At 43.8% G+C, this 19,817-nt stretch overlaps 1 protein-coding gene and 1 long non-coding RNA gene across 5 annotated transcripts in view; one reads left to right on the top strand and one right to left on the bottom strand.

Annotated features, from left to right (window-relative positions):
- kars1 (lysyl-tRNA synthetase 1) overlaps nt 1-5,033 on the bottom strand; it is a 43,096-nt gene extending 38,063 nt beyond the window's left edge. The window contains exon 1 of one of the 3 annotated variants that reach the window (XM_070898204.1): nt 4,928-5,033. In XM_070898204.1, the coding sequence (XP_070754305.1) occupies nt 4,928-4,983 (56 nt within the window). In that variant the 5' untranslated portion in view covers nt 4,984-5,033. Of the gene's footprint in view, nt 1-579; nt 653-4,927 lie in introns of those variants that run through there. The other 2 variants (XM_070898202.1, XM_070898203.1) reach the window with 2 other exon arrangements.
- On the top strand, nt 4,815-9,586 carry LOC139278933 (uncharacterized). Of its 2 annotated transcripts, none has more exons than XR_011596384.1 (2): nt 4,815-4,989; nt 8,000-9,586. It is a non-coding gene; the product is annotated as an uncharacterized lncRNA (long non-coding RNA). The 2 variants fall into 2 exon arrangements; XR_011596385.1 differs by lacking the exon at nt 4,815-4,989 and adding an exon at nt 5,044-5,182.
- The last annotated feature ends 10,231 nt before the right edge of the window (nt 9,587-19,817 follow it).

Raw genomic sequence — 19,817 nt, forward strand, 5'->3', positions numbered from 1 at the left:
TCACCCCAAGCACCCGCTCCCCTTCCCACGGCACCTTTCCGTGTAAGTGCAGGAGATGCAACACCTGCCCTTTTACCTCCTCCCTTCCCACTATCCAGGGCCCCAAATACTCCTTCCATGTGAAGCAGCGATTTACTTGTACTTCTTTCAATTTAATATACTGTATTTGCTGCTCACGATGTGATCGCCTCTACATTGGGGAGACCAAGCGTAGATTGGGTGACCGCTTTGCGGAGCACCTCCATTCAGTCCATAAGTGTGACCCCGAGCTTCCAGTCGCCTGTCACTTTAATTCTCCACTGCATTCCCACTCTGACCTCTCCGTCCTCTGTCTCCCACACTGTTCCAACGAAGCTCAACGAAAGCTCGAGGAACAGCACCTCATCTTTCGTTTAGGCACTTTACAGCCTTCTGGATTCAACATAGAGTTCAACAAGTTCACAGCATAGCCGCTGCCAATCTTTGGCTCCCTCAGAGCCTGTTTCTTTCTATTTTTCTCCTTGTCTCTAATGGCAGTTGGTTATTATCCCATCATTCACACCCTATCTTGACTAATGTTTTTCTAACTCCAGGCATTACCATTTGAATTTGGGCCATCATCCCTTTTGTCTCTCTTAATTGCTCTGATCTTCCAACCGATCACAGACCTTCCCTTTTGTTCTTTCTTCCCCGCCCTCTTTCAGTGCTTGTATAATGGGAACAAAGAAATGGCAGACCAATTGAACAAATACTTTGGTTCTGTCTTCACGAAGGAAGACACAAATAACCTTCTGGAAATACTAGGGGACAGAGGGTCTAGGGAAAAGGAGGAACTGAAGGAAATCCTTATTAGTCAGGAAAACCTGAGGACTGGGAGAAATTTAGAATTCAACAGTGGAGGACTAAGGGTTTAATTAAGAGGGAGAAAATAGAATATGAGAGGAAGCTTGCAGAGAACATAAAAACTGACTGCAAAAGCTTCTGTAAATATGTGATGGGAAAAAGATTAGTGAAGACAAACGTAGGTCCCTTGCAGTCGGATTCAGGTGAATTTATAATGGGGAACAAAGAAATGGCAGACCAATTGAACAAATACTTTGATTCTGTCTTCACGAAGGAAGACACAAGTAACCTTCCGGAAATACGAGGGGACCGAGGGTCTAGTGAGAAGGAGGAACTGAAGGATATCCTTATTAGGCGGGAAATTGTGTTAGGGAAATTGATGGGATTGAAGGCTGATAAATCCCCGGGACCTGATAATCTGCATCCCAGAGTACTTAAGCAAGTGGCCATCGAAATAGTGGATGCATTGGTGATCATTTTCCAACAGTCTATCGACTCTGGATCAGTTCCTATGGACTGGAGGGTAGCTAATGTAACACCACTTTTTAAAAAAAAAGGAGGGAGAGAGAAAATGGGTAATTATAGACCGGTTAGCCTGACATCAGTAGTGGGGAAAATGTTGGAATCAATCATTAAGGATGAAATAACAGCCCATTTGGAAAGCAGTGACAGGATTGGACCAAGTCAGCATGGATTTATGAAAGGGAAATCATGCTTGACGAATCTTCTGGAATTTTTTGAGGATGTAACTAGCAGCGTGGACAAGGCAGAACCAGCGGATGTGGTGTATTTGGACTTTCAAAAGGCTTTTGACAAGGTCCCGCACAAGAGATTGGTGTGCAAAATTAAAGCGCATGGTATTGGGGGTAATGTACTGACGTGGATAGAGAACTGGTTGGCAGACAAGAAGCAGAGAATTGGGATAAACGGGTCCTTTTCAGAATGGCAGGCAGTGATTCATGGAGTGCAGCAGGGCTCAGTGCTGGGACCCCAGCTCTTTACAATATACACTAATGATTTAGATGATGGAATTGAGTGTAATATCTCCAAGTTTGCGGATGACACTAAGCTGGGTGGCGATGTGAGCTGTGAGGAAGACGCTAAGAGGCTGCAGGGTGACTTGGACAGGTTAGGTGAGTGGGCAAATGCATTGCAGATGCAGTATACTGTGGATAAATGTGAGATTATACATTTTGGGGGCAAAAACACGAAGGCAGAATATTATCTGAATGGCGGCAGATTAGGAAAAGGGGAGGTGCAACGAGACCTGGGTGTCATGGTTTATCAGTCACTGAAAGTGGGCATGCAGGTACAGCAGGCGGTGAAGGCAGGAAATGGTATGTTGGCCTTCATAGCTAGGGGATTTGAATATAGGAGCAGGGAGGTCTTACTGCAGCTGTACAGGGCCTTAGTGAGGTCTCACCTGGAATATTGTGTTCAGTTTTGGTCTCCTAATCTGAGGAAGGATGTTCTTGCTATTGAGCGAGTGCAGTGAAGGTTCACCAGACTGATTCCAGGGATGGCTGGATTGTCATATGAGGAGAGACTGGATCAACTGGGCCTTCATTCACTGGAGCTTAGAAGGATGAGAGGGGATCTCATAGAAACGTATAAGATTCTGACGGGACTGGACAAGTTAGATGTGGGAAGAATGTTCCCGATGTTGGGGAAATCCAGAACCAGGGGACACAGTCTTAGGATAAGGGGTAGGCCATTTAGGACTGAGATGAGGAGAAACTTCTTTACTCAGAGTTGTTAACCTATGGAATTCCCTGCCGCAGAGAGTTGTTGATGCCAGGTCATTGGATATATTCAAGAGGGAGTTAGATATGGCCCTTACGGCTAAGGGGATCAAGGGGTATGGAGAGAAAGCAGGAAAGGGGTACTGAGAGAATGATCAGCCATGATCTTATTTGATGGTGGTGCAGGCTCGAAGGGCCAAATAGCCTACTCCTGCACCTATTTTCTATGTTTCTATGAAATTGTGATAGGGAAATTGATGGGATTGAAGGCCGATAAATCCCCAGGACCCGATAGTCTGCATCCCAGAGTACTTAAGGAAGTGGCCCTAGAAATAGTGGATGCATTGGTGATCAGTTTCCAGCAGTCTATCGACTCTGGATCAGGTCCTATGGGCTGGAGGGTAGCCAATGTAACACCACTTTTTAAGAAAGGAGGGAGAGAGAAAACGGGGAATTATAGACCGGTTAGCCTGACATCAGTGGTGGGGAAAATGTTGGAATCAATTATTAAAGATGAAATAACAGCGCATTTGGAAAGCAGTGACAGGATTGGTCCAAGTCAGCATGGATTTATGAAAGGAAAATCATGCTTGACAAATCTTCTAGAATTCTTTGTGGCTGTAAGTAGTAGAGTGGACAAGGGAGAACCAGTGGATGTGGTGTATTTGGACTTTTAAAAGGCTTTTGACAAGGTACCACACAAGAGATTGGTGTGCAAAATTAAAGCACATGGTATTGGGGGTAATGTATTGACGTGGATAGAGAACTGGTTGGCAGACAGGAAGCAGAGAGTCGGGATAAACGGGTCCTTTTCAGAATGGCAGGCAGTGACTAGTGGGGTGCCGCAGGATTCAGTGCTGGGACTCCAGCTATTTACAATATACATCAATGATTTAGATGAAGGAATTGAGTGTAATATCTCCAAGTTTGCAGATGGCACTAAGCTGGTCGGTGGTGTGAGCTGCGAGGAGAATGCTAAGAGGCTGCAGGGTGACCTGGACAGGTTAGGTGAGTGGGCAAATGACAGATGCAATATAATGTGGATAAATGTGAGGTTATCCACTTTGGTGGTAAAAACACAAAGGCAGATTATTATCTGAATGGCGGCAGATTAGGAAAAGGGGAGGTGCAACGATTCCTGGGTGTCATGGTACATCAGTTGTTGAAAGTTGGCATGCAGGTACAGCAGGCGGTTAAGGCAGCAAATGGCATGTTGGCCTTCATAACTGGGGGATTTGAGTATAGGAGCAGGGAGGTATTACTGCAGTTGTACACGGCCTTGGTGAGGCCACACCTGGAATATTGTGTTCATTTTTGGTCTCCTAATCTGAGGAAGGATGCTTTTGCTATTGGGAGTGCAGCGAAGGTTCACCAGACCGATTCCCGGGATGGCTGGACTGACATATGAGGAGAGACTGGATCGACTGGGCCTGTATTCACTGGAGTTTAGAAGAATGAGAGGGGATCTTATAGAAACATATAAAATTCTGACAGGACTGGATAGGTTAGATGCAGGAAGCATGTTCCCGACGTTGGGGAAGTCCAGAACCAGGGGACACAGTCTAAGGATAAGGGGCAAGCCATTTAGGACCAAGATGAGGAGAAACTTCTTCACTCAAGAGTTGTTAACCTGTGGAATTCTCTGCCACAGAGAGTTGTTGATGCCAGTTCGTTGGATATATTCAAGGGGGAGTTAGATATGGACCTTATGGCTAAAGGGATCAAGGGGTATGGAGAGAAAGCAGGGAAGGGGTACTGAGATGATGATCAGCCATGATTTTATTGAATTTTGGTGCAGGCTTGAAGGGTCGAATGGCCTACTCCTGTACTTAGTTTCTATGTTTGTTAAGAATCTGTTCTTTTCGAACACTCTCCAGTTCTGACGAAGGACCATCAACCCGAAACGTTAACTTTCCTTCCTCTGCACAGATGCTGCCTGACCTGCTGAGATTTCCAACATCCGCAGTATTTTGCTTTTGTATTGGAAGCACCTGCTACCCTTGTCCTTCTAACTGGCAGATGTGCGCTTTAAGTAAGGAATGGCCCCCAATGATGAACAAACCTCAAACCATGAGTGCAGCTGCCGGAGGAAACCGGCAATGCTCGCAGAGCACCGCGGGACGTGTCGTTCTTTATGCCGTAGCTCTTTCACCGGGAGTGCTGTAAAGAACTACAACCTCCAGCATGCTCCGCGCGGCACTGACCTGATGCAATTCCACAAAGCCGAGCAATGTGCACGTGAGGCGACAGTTGGGCTCCAGTATTTAAACGTTGGGAGGCTGCATGGGGCAGCCAGCTAGAAACGGGATTCCCGTATAGTTAAATTTAACGGGCCGGGAGTGCCAACAAGCGCAGTTACGTACTTTTTGCTCAGTTTGCCGTCTCGGCTGTCCGCAGCTGCCGCTCCAACGTCCGCCATGTTTGAGTAAGTTGACGAACAGGGCGAGTTCCGGTTTGCTTATAAATATCTTCCCGGGGGGACGAACTACCCCAAGTTGTTGTTGGTTTGACCTGCCGACCTGAGCGTGAAAGAAATAGGGCGTTCAGACCACTTTTGGAATTCACTATTGGGAGCGAAAATCGTTTGGGTTTTAAAAATGTTACCGACTTAGATAAAAGTAAGTGTCGCCCCATGAGTTTAAAAGGACACCATCCAGCAGTTCTGCTATATTTGACTGGTGAAGTACATACTTGATATATACTTGGAATCAGTACTAGTAGACATTAATCACGGGTTCACACGACCAACATTTATTCTGCTGTTGATTATAGTGTGTTATTAGTACTGCTAAGGAATAAACACTTTATTTTGTAACTGTAACACACAGCAACCGCAGGTGTACCATAGTGAAGCTTTGACTACACAACATCACTGAAATTTTCACTTCACTGGCCCGCATAACCTCCTCATTCCTTCAGTACTCGAGGAGCTCGTCCATGACCAGTGAGCACAGCAAGACATCAACTACTTAACTCTCAATATATTAAATCTCAATTTGGCTATTAGAAATAAAGAGCTTGCATATAGTGCCTTCCACAACATCAGGATGTCCTTTACAGTCAACGAAGTACTTTTAAAGTGTAGTCACTGCTGTAGGGTAGGAAAGATGGTAGCCAATTTGCACACAGCAAGATCCCATAAACAACAATGTGATAATGACCAGATAATCTGCTTTTTTAGTGATGTTGATTGAGGGCTAAATAGTGGCCAGGACACTGGGGATTATTCTCCTGCTCCAAAATAGTGGCGAGGGATCTTTTACATCTGGTGTTATGTCTTTAGATGCTCTGATAATGATTCCACAAGGTAATGTGTTGTACCTGAACTGTAGTGACCTTAGTCCTTTATTGATAACTCCAGAGTGAAGATCACACCTGGTGGCCTGCCTTTTATACTAGGCCTGGCACACCTGTTGTACAAGTTACCCACAAGTCTCCCACTGAGATGCCCCCCTGGTGGCACACCTTGTAATAGTACAAGCCGTAACCATATATGATACATGACCTCACTCTCCCCCAAGCCTTTAGTGCAAATTGCCTTCATGCGTTGACTGTGCTCTGGGCTTAGCTCTATCCAGTCGATCCTTGGAGGGTCATTTCCATCTTGGGAGAGTAGGTGGTATTTTGGCAGTGGAGGTGCTGGTGGTTTCTGTTTCTGCATCCATGACCACTCCATTCTATTTCCTCCTCCCCCCCCTTCCCATATAGATTATGCTGGTGGCTCATTACATTCATATACATTTTCAAGTCCAGAAAAAAAATTGCATTTACATCATTACATTTGTGGTACAGTTGTGAGGCAAGTACATTTGACTGGTGAAGTACATACTTGATATATACTTGGAATCAGTACTGGTGTGTGAGGACAAACTAGTACCAGAACTGCTGGATGGTGTCCAGGTAGTCTGATGGCTCCACGGTGTCCAGTGCTGGCAATGGGAACCCGGTTGTCTCAAGTTGCCTGCTCTTGGGGCCTTTGCCATTGCTCCTAGTGTCGGGCAGGTTCACAGATACCTGTGACCTCCCTGTCCTTTCCTTGCGCCCCGGGTCGCTGATGCTCCCTGAGGAGCAGTCGTCTGGCAGTGCACAGGTAACCTACAAGTCTCCCACTGAGGTGCCCCCTGGTGGCACACCTTGTAATAGTACAAGCAGTAACCATGTAGGATACATGACATCTGGGGTGGGCAATTATTTGGGCTGGAGGGCCACTCCAGTTGTGGTGGGCTGCAGAGCAACGTTCCCCCTAAGGTGTGAGGCCCTGCGCAGGCCACTCACCAGCTCCTGCGTCTAGAAGAGATATCCCACTGCAAATTTAAAGGGGCCGCACAGAGAAAAAAAATTAGAGGGAACATTGCCGCACACAAAATGAATTGTGATAACAATAGCTACCATTAAAATGAAAAACAGTGAATGCAATGTCCAATATACCCAGAATAAAAACAGAAAATGCTGGAAATCTCAGCAGATCAGGCAGCATCTTTGGAGAGGCCCATTTAGTTTTGCCTTCACTATGCTAATTAAGTGGGATAATAAAATGAGTGCAACAATTAACCCCACCAACAGTCATTGGTGAGAACAAAGTATTAAATTGGTAGATTTAAAGCAGGCCAACTCATATTGTTGATCATCACTCCAACTTCTACTCTCCCAATAGTTTATAAACATAAATTCAGATAGGAGTCAGATACTATCTTAAATACACAAAATGTATTATAAAATAGTAAAATCTTCCGTTATTAAATGAATGAAATGATGGATCAGTCGATCGATTGTACTTAGTCTACCAGGCTGTTTGGCAGAGCGGCTCGAGTCTGCGGGGGGCCTCCAACGCGAGTTCTATTTATGTCCCGTCCAGTGGGCTGGATAGAAAGAACTGGCATGTCATATTTTGCCCACCACCGGGCTAGAAGCTTCCCCTGCTCTTCACTGAGGAAACTCCCAGAGACAGCAGGGACCCGACGTAACTGGGTCTGTGCCCGAGTTACATCGGGAGACTGGCAGTAACCCTGCCAACACCTTTCACCCAATTTCACCAATAAACAAAAATATCATTTTATAACTCAAATGAAATCAAGCCCAGGACTAATTTTAAATTAGTCACTAAAATTCCTTCAGAGACAAGTTGAGACCAAAAACTCATCATTTTTTTTTAAAGTTCTTTAAAAAATTCGATTGTGTTAATTTTGAGTCATACTGCCAATGTCATTTTATATATTTAAATTATTTACATTAGCATGCATTTATCTGGAAAGTTGGTATCGATTTATGGAAACTGAACCCACAAACTGTGAGTAACTCACCTTTTACGTTGCAGTGTCGGAGCAGAACTAAGATTTTGGGTGTGAATAACTTTGTTCAGTTATAAAACTGCAGATAAGGCAATAAGTTTCTATTTCCTGTAATTGCTTCAGTTTCAATTTCTATTCTCTCTCCAGACATTTCAGAGACTAATGCTGCAGATATCACTGTAAACTGGATTGGATGTCATCAGGGTCCAGTTCGCTGATTGGAGAGTGGGCAGGTACAGCAGGAGCGGAGCGATTGGGGCGCAGGAGCAGCGAGTGATCGTGGAGTGACGTGAACAGGGCCCAGGAGAGGCATGAGTTTGGGGGCCAGAAGAGGCGTGGGCCCAGGGGCAGCATGGGCCAGCCCACACTGCGATATGTGCGCACACTAGGTCCGTGCAACAGAGCTGGTCTCCATTCGTCTTGGCTAATCCTTGCCACTGGACCAAGACCTAGCTCTGTCAAGCCCGTGTGGTGGCTGGTGTGCAACAGCCACCGCATGTTAAAAAAAAATCCAAGCACAGGCATCTTCCACCCTTCAGGATGTAGTTCGGGACCTGAAATATTAGGTCCTTCATTGAAACACCTGTGAACTCATCCTTTTTTGGCGTGGAAGCAAGTCATCCTCGATACAAGGGACTGCCGATGATGATGATGATGAAACAGCAGAAGGTGTCCTACACTGCAATTTTGTTCATTTATTTTTGAAACTTGAAAGGGGAGCTTATAGATGCTTGGAGTCGTTGTACTTCGGGATCCACTCCCGTGTCATCGACGACAGAATCCCCCTGCCATCGTACTCTGGGTACCAGAAGAGGAAAACGCAAAACTCTCTTGAATCCATTGGTGGGCTGGATCATCTTGAGAGAGCAGACGGGGCCTCGGTTTAATGTCCCATCCAAAAGACAGCACCTCCAACGGTGCAGCACTCCCTCCATGAGGGATAAGTATTGGTTAGAACACCAGGGATCACTCACCTACTCTTCGAATAGTGCTACTGAACCTTTTATGTCCCTTTGAGAAGGCAGACAGAGCTTCAGTTTAACATCACATCTGAAAGGCAGCACCTCTGACAGTGCAGCACTTTCTTAATACTACACGGGAGTGTTTTGCTCAAGTCTCTGGACCTCAGATTTAGGGATTTGAACCCTCAAGGCTCAGGATTGTGCTACCACTGAGCCACAGCTGATGCACACATTCTTACTCGCATAATCTTTTAGCTTGGATAGGCTGTTGGTTGTGTGTTAGCAGTGTTGTCCTTCCTGTGAATGACTTGTATGTGTTCTAGTAGCATCAGGCACACACTCAATGCCACTCTTTTGCCCTGGACAAAATAGTACAAATGGTGGAACGAGTTATTTAACATTATTTAAATGTGGTACAATCCTGAGGTTCTGCCCTTTCCTTTCCAATGCAGCTATGATTGCTCCCCATAAAAATTGTGGAAAGATACATTATTAATGTCTTTAACTGTCCTTTCCTACCCTTGAAAACAAATCTACTGTCAGCCATTATGTTGATGAGCCCACTGTCCTCCAGAAGAAAAAAAACTCCAATTTTTCCTGTGATATCTTCACGCACCTAGTAACTGGCTCAAGAAATGGATTGTAAGATTCCCAAAATGTCATAGTGCTTAGGAACTGGGGCGTAGCAGTGCAAAAATGTAAAGCCGGTTAGGAAAAATTAAATGGGACAAAAAATAAGGAATAACCATAATAAACCTGAATATAGCTCAAACATTGGTAGATAATCTTTGTCTCACATTAGTACTAACTAGAAGGGAAAATTGATCAAACTGTTCATTTTAGCAACAACAATCTGTTAATTTGGCATCCAATTTCTTGTTGTACCTGAAGTTATGTTTTTGGAAAGGGTAGCATTAACTGAAGGATCTGAGATTGTACTTAAGTAGTACTGTGCTGGAAGGTTTAATGCTTCAATGTACAAGCAATGATTATGCAATTATAACCGTTGATCTTTAACACCAGAAAGTGATTGGTAGATAACACAGCTATCCAGAAGAAAAGGTTTTCTAAAACATTTATTCATAGACCGATTGCTAAGCAGAAGGCTTTTTCTCTGTCTTTTATCTCTCTCTCTTTCAATCCCATCATTCATTCCTTCTCTTTATTTCGCTTTCTGTACGGGATCTAAATCTAATTTATACTTCCTGGTTTAACCTCTGCGTGGCTCAGTGAGAATTCTTCAATTTGATTGGTTGAAGAACCTTGCTGTTGTTTGCACTGCTCAGACACACCACAGATCCCCTGTAGAGGGTGCTGCACAGGATCAGATGCCTGGTGACAGCAAGTCTCTGCTCAAAAATCCGCAAAAAACTCTGTGGTCAGCTGTCAGCGTAGTGAGTTGCCAGCGCTATTCCTTTGCTACTGACCACAAAATCCAGGCCAATGAAAAAACCCTTTGAACATTGCCGATGGTTTTCCAATTAAAACATTTTAAGGCCATAATGACGACTCCTGACTTAATTAACTGACTATCAAAGCCTCCTTGATAAAGTGTAACATCCCCACCGACACCTGGGAATCCCTGGCCCAAGACCGCCCAAAGTAGAGGAAGAGCATCCAGGAGGGCGCTGAGCACCTCTAGTCTTGTCGCTGAGAGCATGCAGAAACCAAGCGCAGACAACAAAAGGAGCGTGTGGTAAACCAGGCTCCCCACCCACCCTTTCAACCACTGTCTGCCCCACCTGTTAGAGACTGCAATTCCCGCTTTGGACTGTATAGCCACCTGAGAACTCACTTTTAGAGTGGAAGCAAGTCTCCCTAGATTTCGAGGGGACCAAATATAATGTTTGTGCGAGGCCCCTTGGGGAAGAGTGACCATAATATGGTGGAATTCTACATTAGGATGGAGAATGAAACAGTTAATTCAGAGACCATGGTCCAGAACTTAAAGAAGGGTAACTTTGAAGGTATGAGGCGTGAATTGGCTAGGATAGATTGGCGAATGATACTTAAGGGGTTGACAGTGGATGGGCAATGGCAGACATTTAGAGACTGCATGGATGAACTACAACAATTGTACATCCTTGTCTGGCGTAAAAATAAAAAAGGGAAGGTGGCTCAACCGTGGCTATCAAGGGAAATCAGGGATAGTATTAAAGCCAAGTGCGCAACAAAAATATATTCCAGTGAAAAAAAAGGGCGGTAAGAGAAGGGATAACCAGCCGTGGATAACCAAGGAAATAAAGGAGAGTATCAAATCAAAGACCAATGCGTATAAGGTGGCCAAGGTTAGTGGGAAACTAGAGGATTGGGAAAATTTTAAACAGCAAAGAATGACTAAAAAAGCAATAAAGAAAGGAAAGATAGATTACGAAGGTAAACTTGTGCAAATCATAAAAACAGATAGTAAAAGCTTTTACAGATATATAAAACGGAAAAGAGTGACTAAAGTAAATGTTAGTCCCTTAGAAGATAAGAGGGATTTAATAATGGGAAATGTGGAAATGGCTGAGACCTTAAACAATTATTTTGCTTCGGTCTTCACTATGGAAGACACAAAATCCATGCCAAAAATTGCTGGTCACGGGAATGTGGGAAGGGAGGACCTTGAGACAATCACTATCACTAGGGGGATAGTGCTGGACAGGCTAATGGGACTCAAGGTAGACAAGTCCCCTGGTCCTGATGAAATGCATCCCAGGGTATTAAAAGAGATGGTGGAAGTTATAGCAGATGCATTCGTTATAATCTACCAAAATTCTCTGGACTCTGGGGAGGTACCAGCGGATTGGAAAGCAGCTAATGTCACGCCTCTGTTTAAAAAAAGGGGGCAGACAAAAGGCATGTAACTATAGGCCAGTTAGTTTAACATCTGTAGTGGGGAAAATGCTTGAAGCTATCATTAAGGAAGAAAGAGCGGGACATCTAGATAGGAATAGTGCAATCAAGCAGACGCAACATGGATTCATGAAGGGGAAATCATGTTTAACTAATTTACTGGAATTCTTTGAGGATATAACGAGCATGGTGGATAGAGGTGTACCGAAGGATGTGGTGTATTTAGATTTCCAAAAGGCATTTGATAAGGTACCACACAAAAGGTTACTACAGAAGATAGAGGTATGCGGAGTCAGAGGAAATGTATTAGCATGGATAGAGAATTGGCTGGCGAACAGAAAGCAGAGAGTCTGGATATATGGGTCCTTTTCGGGTTGGAAATCGGTGGTTAGTGGTGTACCACAGGGATCGGTGCTGGGACCACAACTGTTTACAATATACATAGATGACCTGGAAGAGGGGACAGAGTGTAGTGTAACAAAATTTGCAGATGGCACTAAGATTAGTGGGAAAGCGGGTTGTGTAGAGGACACAGAGAGGCTGCAAAGAGATTTGGATAGGTTAAGCGAATGGGCTAAGGTTTGGCAGATGGAATACAATGTCGGAAAGTGTGAGGTCATCCACCTTGGGGGGGGGGGGGGGAAAAAACAGTAAAAGGGAATATTATTTGAATGGGGAGAAATTACAACATGCTGAGATGCAGAGGGACCTGGGGGTCCTTGTGCATGAATCCCAAAAGTTAGTTTGCAGGTGCAGCAAGTAATCAGGAAGGCGAATGGAATGTTGGCCTTCATTGCGAGAGGGATGGAGTACAAAAGCAGGGAGGTCCTGCTGCAACTGTATTGGGTATTGGTAAGGCCGCACCTGGAGTACTGCGTGCAGTTTTGGTCACCTTACTTAAGAAAGGATATACTGGCTTTGGAGGGGGCACAGAGATGATTCACTAGGCTGATTCCGGAGATGATAGATTGAGTAGACTGGGTCTTTACTCGTTGGAGTTCAGAAGGATGAGGGGTGATCTTATAGAAACATTTAAAATCATGAAAGGGATAGACAAGATAGAGGCAGAGAGGTTGTTTCCACTGGTAGGGGAGACTAGAACTAGGGGGCACAGCCTCAAAATATGGGGGAGCCAATTTAAAACCGAGTTGAGAAGGAATTTCTTCTCCCAGAGGGTTGTGAATCTGTGGAATTCTCTGCCCAAGGAAGCAGTTGAGGCTAGCTCATTGAATGTATTCAAGTCACAGATAGATTTTTAAGCAATAAGGGAATTAAGGGTTACGGGGAGAGGGCCGGTAAGTGGAGCTGAATCCACGGCCAGATCAGCCATGATCTTATTGAATGGCGGAGCAGGCTCGAGGGGCTAGATGGCCTACTCCTGTTCCTAATTCTTATGTTCTTATGAATGGCGGTGCAGGCTCGAAGGGCCGAATGGCCTACTCCTGCACCTATTTTCTATGTTTCTATGTTTGCCGATGATACAAAGCTAGGTGGGAATGTAAGTTGTGAGGAGGATGCATAGAGATTTCAAGGGGATATAGACAGGCTAAATGAGTGGGCAAGAACATGCCAAATGGAATATAATGTGGAGAAATGTGAAGTTATCCACTTTGGTAGGAAAAATAGAAAAGCAGAGTTTTTTTTAAATGGTGAGAAATTGGGAAATATTGGCGTTGAGAGAGACCTGAGCGTCCTTGTACATGAATCACAAAGTTAACATGCAAGTACAGTAAGCAATTAGGAAAGCAAATGGTATGTTGACCTTTATTACACGAGGATTTGAGTATGAAAATAAAAACATCTTGCTACAATTATATAGGGCCCTGGTCAGACCGCACCTAGAGTATTGTGTACAATTTTGGTCGTCTTACCTAAGCAAGGTTCACCAGACTGAATTCTGGGATGGGTGATTGTCGTATGAGGAGAGATTGAGTAGACTAGGCCTATATTCTCTATAGAGTTTAGAAGAATGAGAAGTGATCTCATTACAAAATTCTTACAGGGCTTGACAGGGTAGATGCAGGGATGATGTTTCCTCTGGCTGGGGAGTCTCGAACTAGGGGTCACCATCTCAGAATAAGGGGTTGGCCATTTAGGACTGAGATGAGGAGAAACTCAAAAGGGTGGAGAATCTTTGGAATTCTCTACCCCAGAGGGCTGTGGAGGCTCAGTCTTTGAGTATATTCAAGACAGAGATCGATAGATTTTTGGATATTAAAGGAATCAAGGGATATGGGGACAGTGCAGGAAAATGGAATTGAGGCAGAAGATCTGACATGATCTGACTAAATGGCAGAGCAGGCTCGAGAGGCTGAATGGCCTACTCCTAATTCTTATGTTTATGTTCTGTGTACAATTCTGAGTAATCTGTTGGCTTTGATGAATTTTCAAACCTGATACTAATAATCTTTATATGGGGAAGAGAAGGTTCAAGACAGGCCTTATTAAAGATTTCAAGATTCTAAGGGGTATAGGTAAACAGAACCCTGATAAGTTGCTAAATATAACCAGAAAAGTAATCAAGGGACACAATTCAACCTCAGAGAAGGAAATGGGTTGAGTTTGCAATCTTCACAGTATAGGAAGAAGATAATATACCTGACATTCCATGGAAATTAATAATTAATCTAGGACTGGAACTCACGAAAGTTAACATAAACAAGAAAACAGTATTAGAAAAAATAATGGTACTAAAGACTGACAAATCCCCAGAACCTGATGGTTTCCACCAGGGTTTTAATAGAAGTCGGGGAGGGAATTGCTGATGCTTTAGCCATAATCTTCCAAAGCTCTCTTGATTCAGGAATTGTCCCTTTTAGATTGGAAAATTGCAAATGTACCTCCATTATTTAAGAAAAGTGAGAGAGAGAAACGAGGAGATTAACGACCTGTTAGTCTAACATCAGTTGTGGGGAAATTATTGGAATCTATAATTAAGGACAAAGTGATTTGAGGTGATGGAGAGAGACAACTTTGATTTGTAATGGGTAGGTCATGTCTAACAAATATATTGAATAACTCAAATAGTAGACGGGAGTGTCTATGGATGTAGTTTATATGCCTTCTGGAAATCCATTCAGTAACGTTCCACATAAGAGACTGTTAGCTAAAATTAAAGCTCATGGAAATGAAGGCAAATTATTGACCTGGTTAGGAGATTGGTTAAGAAAGAAAGAACTTGCATTTATATAGTGCCCTTCATGACCTCAGGATGTCCCAAAGTGCTTTACAGCTAATAAAGTACTTTTGAAGTGTAGTCATGTTGTAATGCAGGAAACGTGGCAGCCAATTTGTGCACAGCAAGCTTCCACGAACAACAATGTGATAATGACCAGATAATCTTTTTTAGTAATATTGATTGAAGGATAAAGATTGGCCAGGACACCAAGGATATCCTGGAGTGTTTTAGGGATGGTTTTCTTGACCAATATGTCGAGGAACCAACTAGAGAGCTGGCCCCATCCTAGACTGGGTGATGTGTAATGAGAAGGGACTAATTAGCAATCTTGTTGTGCGAGGCCACTTGGGGAAGAGTGACCATAATATGGTAGAATTCTTTATTAAGATGGAGAGTGACACAGTTAATTCAGAAACTAGGGTCCTGAACTTAAGGAAAGCTAACTTCGACAGCATGAGGCGTGAATTGGCTAGAATAGACTGGCAAATGATACTTAAAGGGTTGACAGTGGATAGGCAATGGCAAACATTTATAGATCACATGGATGAACTTCAACAATTGTACATCCCTGTCTGGAGTAAAAATAAAACAGGGAAGGTAGCTCAACCGTGGCTAAGAAGGGAAATTAAGGATAGTGTTAGATCCAAGGAAGAGGCATATAAATTGGCCAAAAAAAGCAGTAAACCTGAGGACTGGGAGAAAATTAGAATTCAGCAGAGGAGGACAAAGGGTATGATTAGGAGGAGGAAAATAGAGTATGAGAGGAAGCTTGTCGGGAACATAAAAACTGACTGCAAAAGCTTCTATAGATATGTGAAGAGAAAAAGATTAGTGAAGACAAACGTAGGTTTTTTGTAGTCTGACTCAGGTGAATTTATAATGGGGAACAAAGAAATGGCAGACCAATTGAACAAATACTTTGGAAATAACCTCCCGAATGTACTAGGGGACCGAGGGTCTATTGAGAGGAGGAACTGAAGGATATCCTTATTAGGCGGGAAATTGTGTTATGGAAATTGATGGGATTGAAGGCTGATAAATCCCCGGGGCCTGATTGTCTGCATCCCAGAGTACTTAAGGAAGTGGCCCTAGAAATAGTGGATGCATTGGTGATCATTTTCCAACAGTCTATCAACTCGGGATCAGTTCCTATGGACTGGGGGGTAGCTAATGTAACACCACTTTTTAAAAGAGGGAGAGAGAAAACGAGTAATTATAGACCTGTTAGCCTGACATCAGTAGTGGGGAAAATGTTGGAATCAATTATTAAGGATGAAATAGCAGTGCATTTGGAAAGCAGTGACAGAATCGGTCCAAGTCAGCATGGATTTATGAAGGGGAAATCATGCTTGACAAATCTTCTGGAATTTTTTGAGGATGTAACTAGTAGAGTGGACAAGGGAGAACCAGTGGATGTGGTGTATTTGGACTTTCAAAAGGCCTTTGACAAGGTCCCACATAAGAGATTGGTGTGCAAAATCAAAGCACATTGTATTGGGGTAATGTACTGGTGTGGATAGAGAATTGGTTAGCAGACAGGAAGCAGAGAGTCGGGATAAACAGGTCCTTTTCGGAATGGGAGGCAGGGACTAGTGGAGTGCCGCAGGGCTCAGTGCTGGGACCCCAGCTCTTTACAATATACATTAATGATTTGGATGAAGGAATTGAATGTAATATCTCCAAGTTTGCAGATGACACTAAACTGGGTGGCGGTGTGAGCTATGAGGAGGATGCTAAGAGGCTGCAGGGTGATTTGGACAGGTTAGGTGAGTGGGCAAATGCATGGCAGATGCAGTATAATCTGGATAAATGTGAGGTTATCCAATTTGGAGGCAATAACACGAAGGCAGAATGGGGTATGGTGAGAAAGCAGGAATGGGGTACTGAAGTTGCATGTTCAGCCATGAACTCATTGAATGGCGGTGCAGGCTAGAAGGGCCGAATGGCCTACTCTTGCACCTATTTCCTATGTTTCTATGACTCCTCTGTTCTTTAAAATAGTACCATGGAATATTTTATGTCCACCTGAGAGCAGAGAGGGTTTAATGTCACATTTGAAAGACAGCACCTCCAACAGTGCAGCACTCCCTCAGTACTCAAATGTCAGCCTAGAGAGTGGGGCTAATGGGTATGTATTCGAATTGGAAGGAAGTGACTAGTGCGGTCCTACAAGGATCTTTGCTGTGCCATCAACTATTCGCTATATTTATTGCTGACTTCAATAATACCGGAGGAGGCAGCGAACCTGGGTGAGATCAGAGCGAGAGCAGCAGCAGCGGCGGAGTGCGGAGTGCGGAGTGCGGAGTGCGGAGTGCGGAGTGCGGAGTGCGGAGTGCGGAGTGCGGAGTGCGGAGTGCGGAGTGCGGAGTGCGGATCAATAGAGGCACAATTCGAAAGTGACATCAGTAAAAAAAAAAAAGTGATGTCGGCACAAGGGAAGGAGCTGATTGGTGAGTAGCTGGTGAGTGGGTTTATTATGTTTTAAGTTTATTTCTGCTAAGTTACTTCTTAGTCTATTAAATAGAGGCTCAGTCCTGTGGAGTGCATGGCCTGGATGACCACATGTGCAGGAAGTTTAGAACCCCCTGGATGTCAAGGGACATACTGAGTAGGATAAAGAAAAACAGGGAGGCTTATGACAGATACCAAGGGCTAAATAATGCAGAAACCCTAGAGGAGTATAGAAAATCCAGGGATGAAATTTAAAAGGAAATTAGGAAAGCAAAGAGAGAAAATGAACAAATGCTGGCAAATAAAATCAAAGAAAACCCAAAATGTTTTACAAATACATTAAGAGCAAGCAGATAACGAAATAAAGAGTACGGCCTATTAGAGACCATGAAGGTAATCTGTGGAGACGGAAGACGTGGGTATGACTCTTAATGAATGTTTTGCGTCTGTTTTCACAAAAGAGAGGGGCGATGCAGACATTACAAACAGGGAGGAGGAGGAGTGTGAAATATTAGATGAAATAAACATAGGTGAGAGATGAAGTATTAAGGGGCTTAGCAGCTTTGAAAGTGATTAAATCTCCAGGCCCAGATGAAATGTATCTCAGACTGTTAAGAGAAGCAAGAGAGAAAATAGCAGAGGCTCTGACCATCATTTTTCAATCCTCTCTGGGTACAGGTGTGGAGCCAGAGACCAGAGGACTGCGAACGTTGTACCTTTGTTGTGAAAGGGATAGACTGAGTAATTAATTTCGGGAAGGAGTCCCTGAAAGCGGCGGCCATGAGTCGGGGCGGAATGGCTGCTGAGTCTCTGTGGAGGGGCCGCCATTTTGAAAATTGCCCTTCCTCAGGTTTGGAGCGGTGTCCAGAACTGCTCTGCCCATTTTCCCCAAACTCACGTCTCTCCTGGGCCTCGATCACGTTGTTCCACGATCATTCTCCGCTCCTGCTGTACCTGCCCACTCTCCAATCAGTGAACTGGACCCTGATGACGTCCAAACCAGTTTACAGTGATATCTGCAGCACCAGACTCTGAAATGTCTGGAGAGAGAATAGAAATTGAAACTGAAGTGATTACGGAAAATAGAAACGTATTGCCTTATCTGCAGTTTGTAACTGAACAAAGTTATTCACACCCAAAATCTTAGTTCTGCTCCGTCACCTGAGTCAGATATACTATCTAGTAAAAAGTAAAATACTGAAGATGCTGGAAATCTGAAATAAAAACAGAAATGCTGTTCTGCTGAAAGATCATCGACCTGAAAAGTTAACCCTATGTTTCTCTCTTCACAGATGCTACCTGAGTTTCCAATATTTTCTGTGCTATCTAGTGTTTTGTTCAGAGCTATTGTGTGATCAGGAGAAATGGCCAGTACTGAGATCCAAGCAACATCACTTTTCATTGCAATGCAAAATAGTTGAGTGAGTCTATTGGCTCCAAAGAAAATCTCAGCAGAACCATGGTGGCCACTTTTCTAGACAATATTTATGCTCACAGTTTAGAGTGATTGATCAACACAATGGTGCGTCTAATAGTAGTTAATCAAAGTCTGTTGTTGGTATTTCACAGATAGATGAAGATTTAATCATCAAAAGACAGGACTTTCTTCACCATGTGAAAGACTTGTGTCTGGATGTTAGCGTTAGTGTTTTCTTAGAAGAATCACTCAACACTCAGAGTCGGTTCCAATGCTGATGCAGCTTTTATTACGCTCAGCGGGGAGGAAAAACTCAGGACCGTATCCAGGTTTCTCTCCACAGAACAAAGGGTTACATGCACCTTTATATGTTTCACAACAGTTACAAAACAGTTTACTACAGCTACACAGCCCATCACGGCTGGACACAAGCCAATCACAATGATTATAGATTACATATAGGTTCTTTTAACCCAATAGAATTCCCCTAGTATCCAGGGAACCATATGTTTGGTTATTGTCAGCTTGGGCTGATCGATGACTTTATAGGTTCTCTCCCTAGTTCTTTCATCTGGGAGAAATAATTGGTTTATAACCTTGTTTACAGGAGATGGTTTCCCTCTTATCTTTCTTCCTGGGGAATTAATTGGTTTATGACCTTGTTCACAGGAGATGGTTTCCTTCTTATCTCTGTCTTCCCGCATCCCAGGCATTCCTACAGTGGGCCTCACAGGGTTATTGCTTGGTCATTGAACGTTCAACAGTTCACAGCTTGACTACCTGATTTCCCATCATGCCTGGGCAGCCATTTTATGTGTGTGTCCATTTTAAGCTTATGTGAGTATTGATATATCTAGCAGGTGCCTAATGCCTAGTATTCTGGTATATTCTAAAGGTGCCTACCTCCTACAACAACTCCCCCTTTCGGTAAAGGGACTAGTCCTACTCCCCTTTTAACCGACCATTCGACCTTTATTAGATTTTGTGCACGGCCCGGTACTCCCTGCCTCAACGTGCTGGCCAGTCACGCAGTTTCAGGAGTCCCGGTTGCTTAAATCGAATTGACAAAGGCCAAATCCTCCTGCCCCCTTATAAAACAGGCTTGTTTAGTATCCGGGG

Source organism: Pristiophorus japonicus, chromosome 13 (assembly GCF_044704955.1).
Source record: "Pristiophorus japonicus isolate sPriJap1 chromosome 13, sPriJap1.hap1, whole genome shotgun sequence".
Lineage (NCBI taxonomy): Eukaryota > Metazoa > Chordata > Chondrichthyes > Pristiophoridae > Pristiophorus > Pristiophorus japonicus.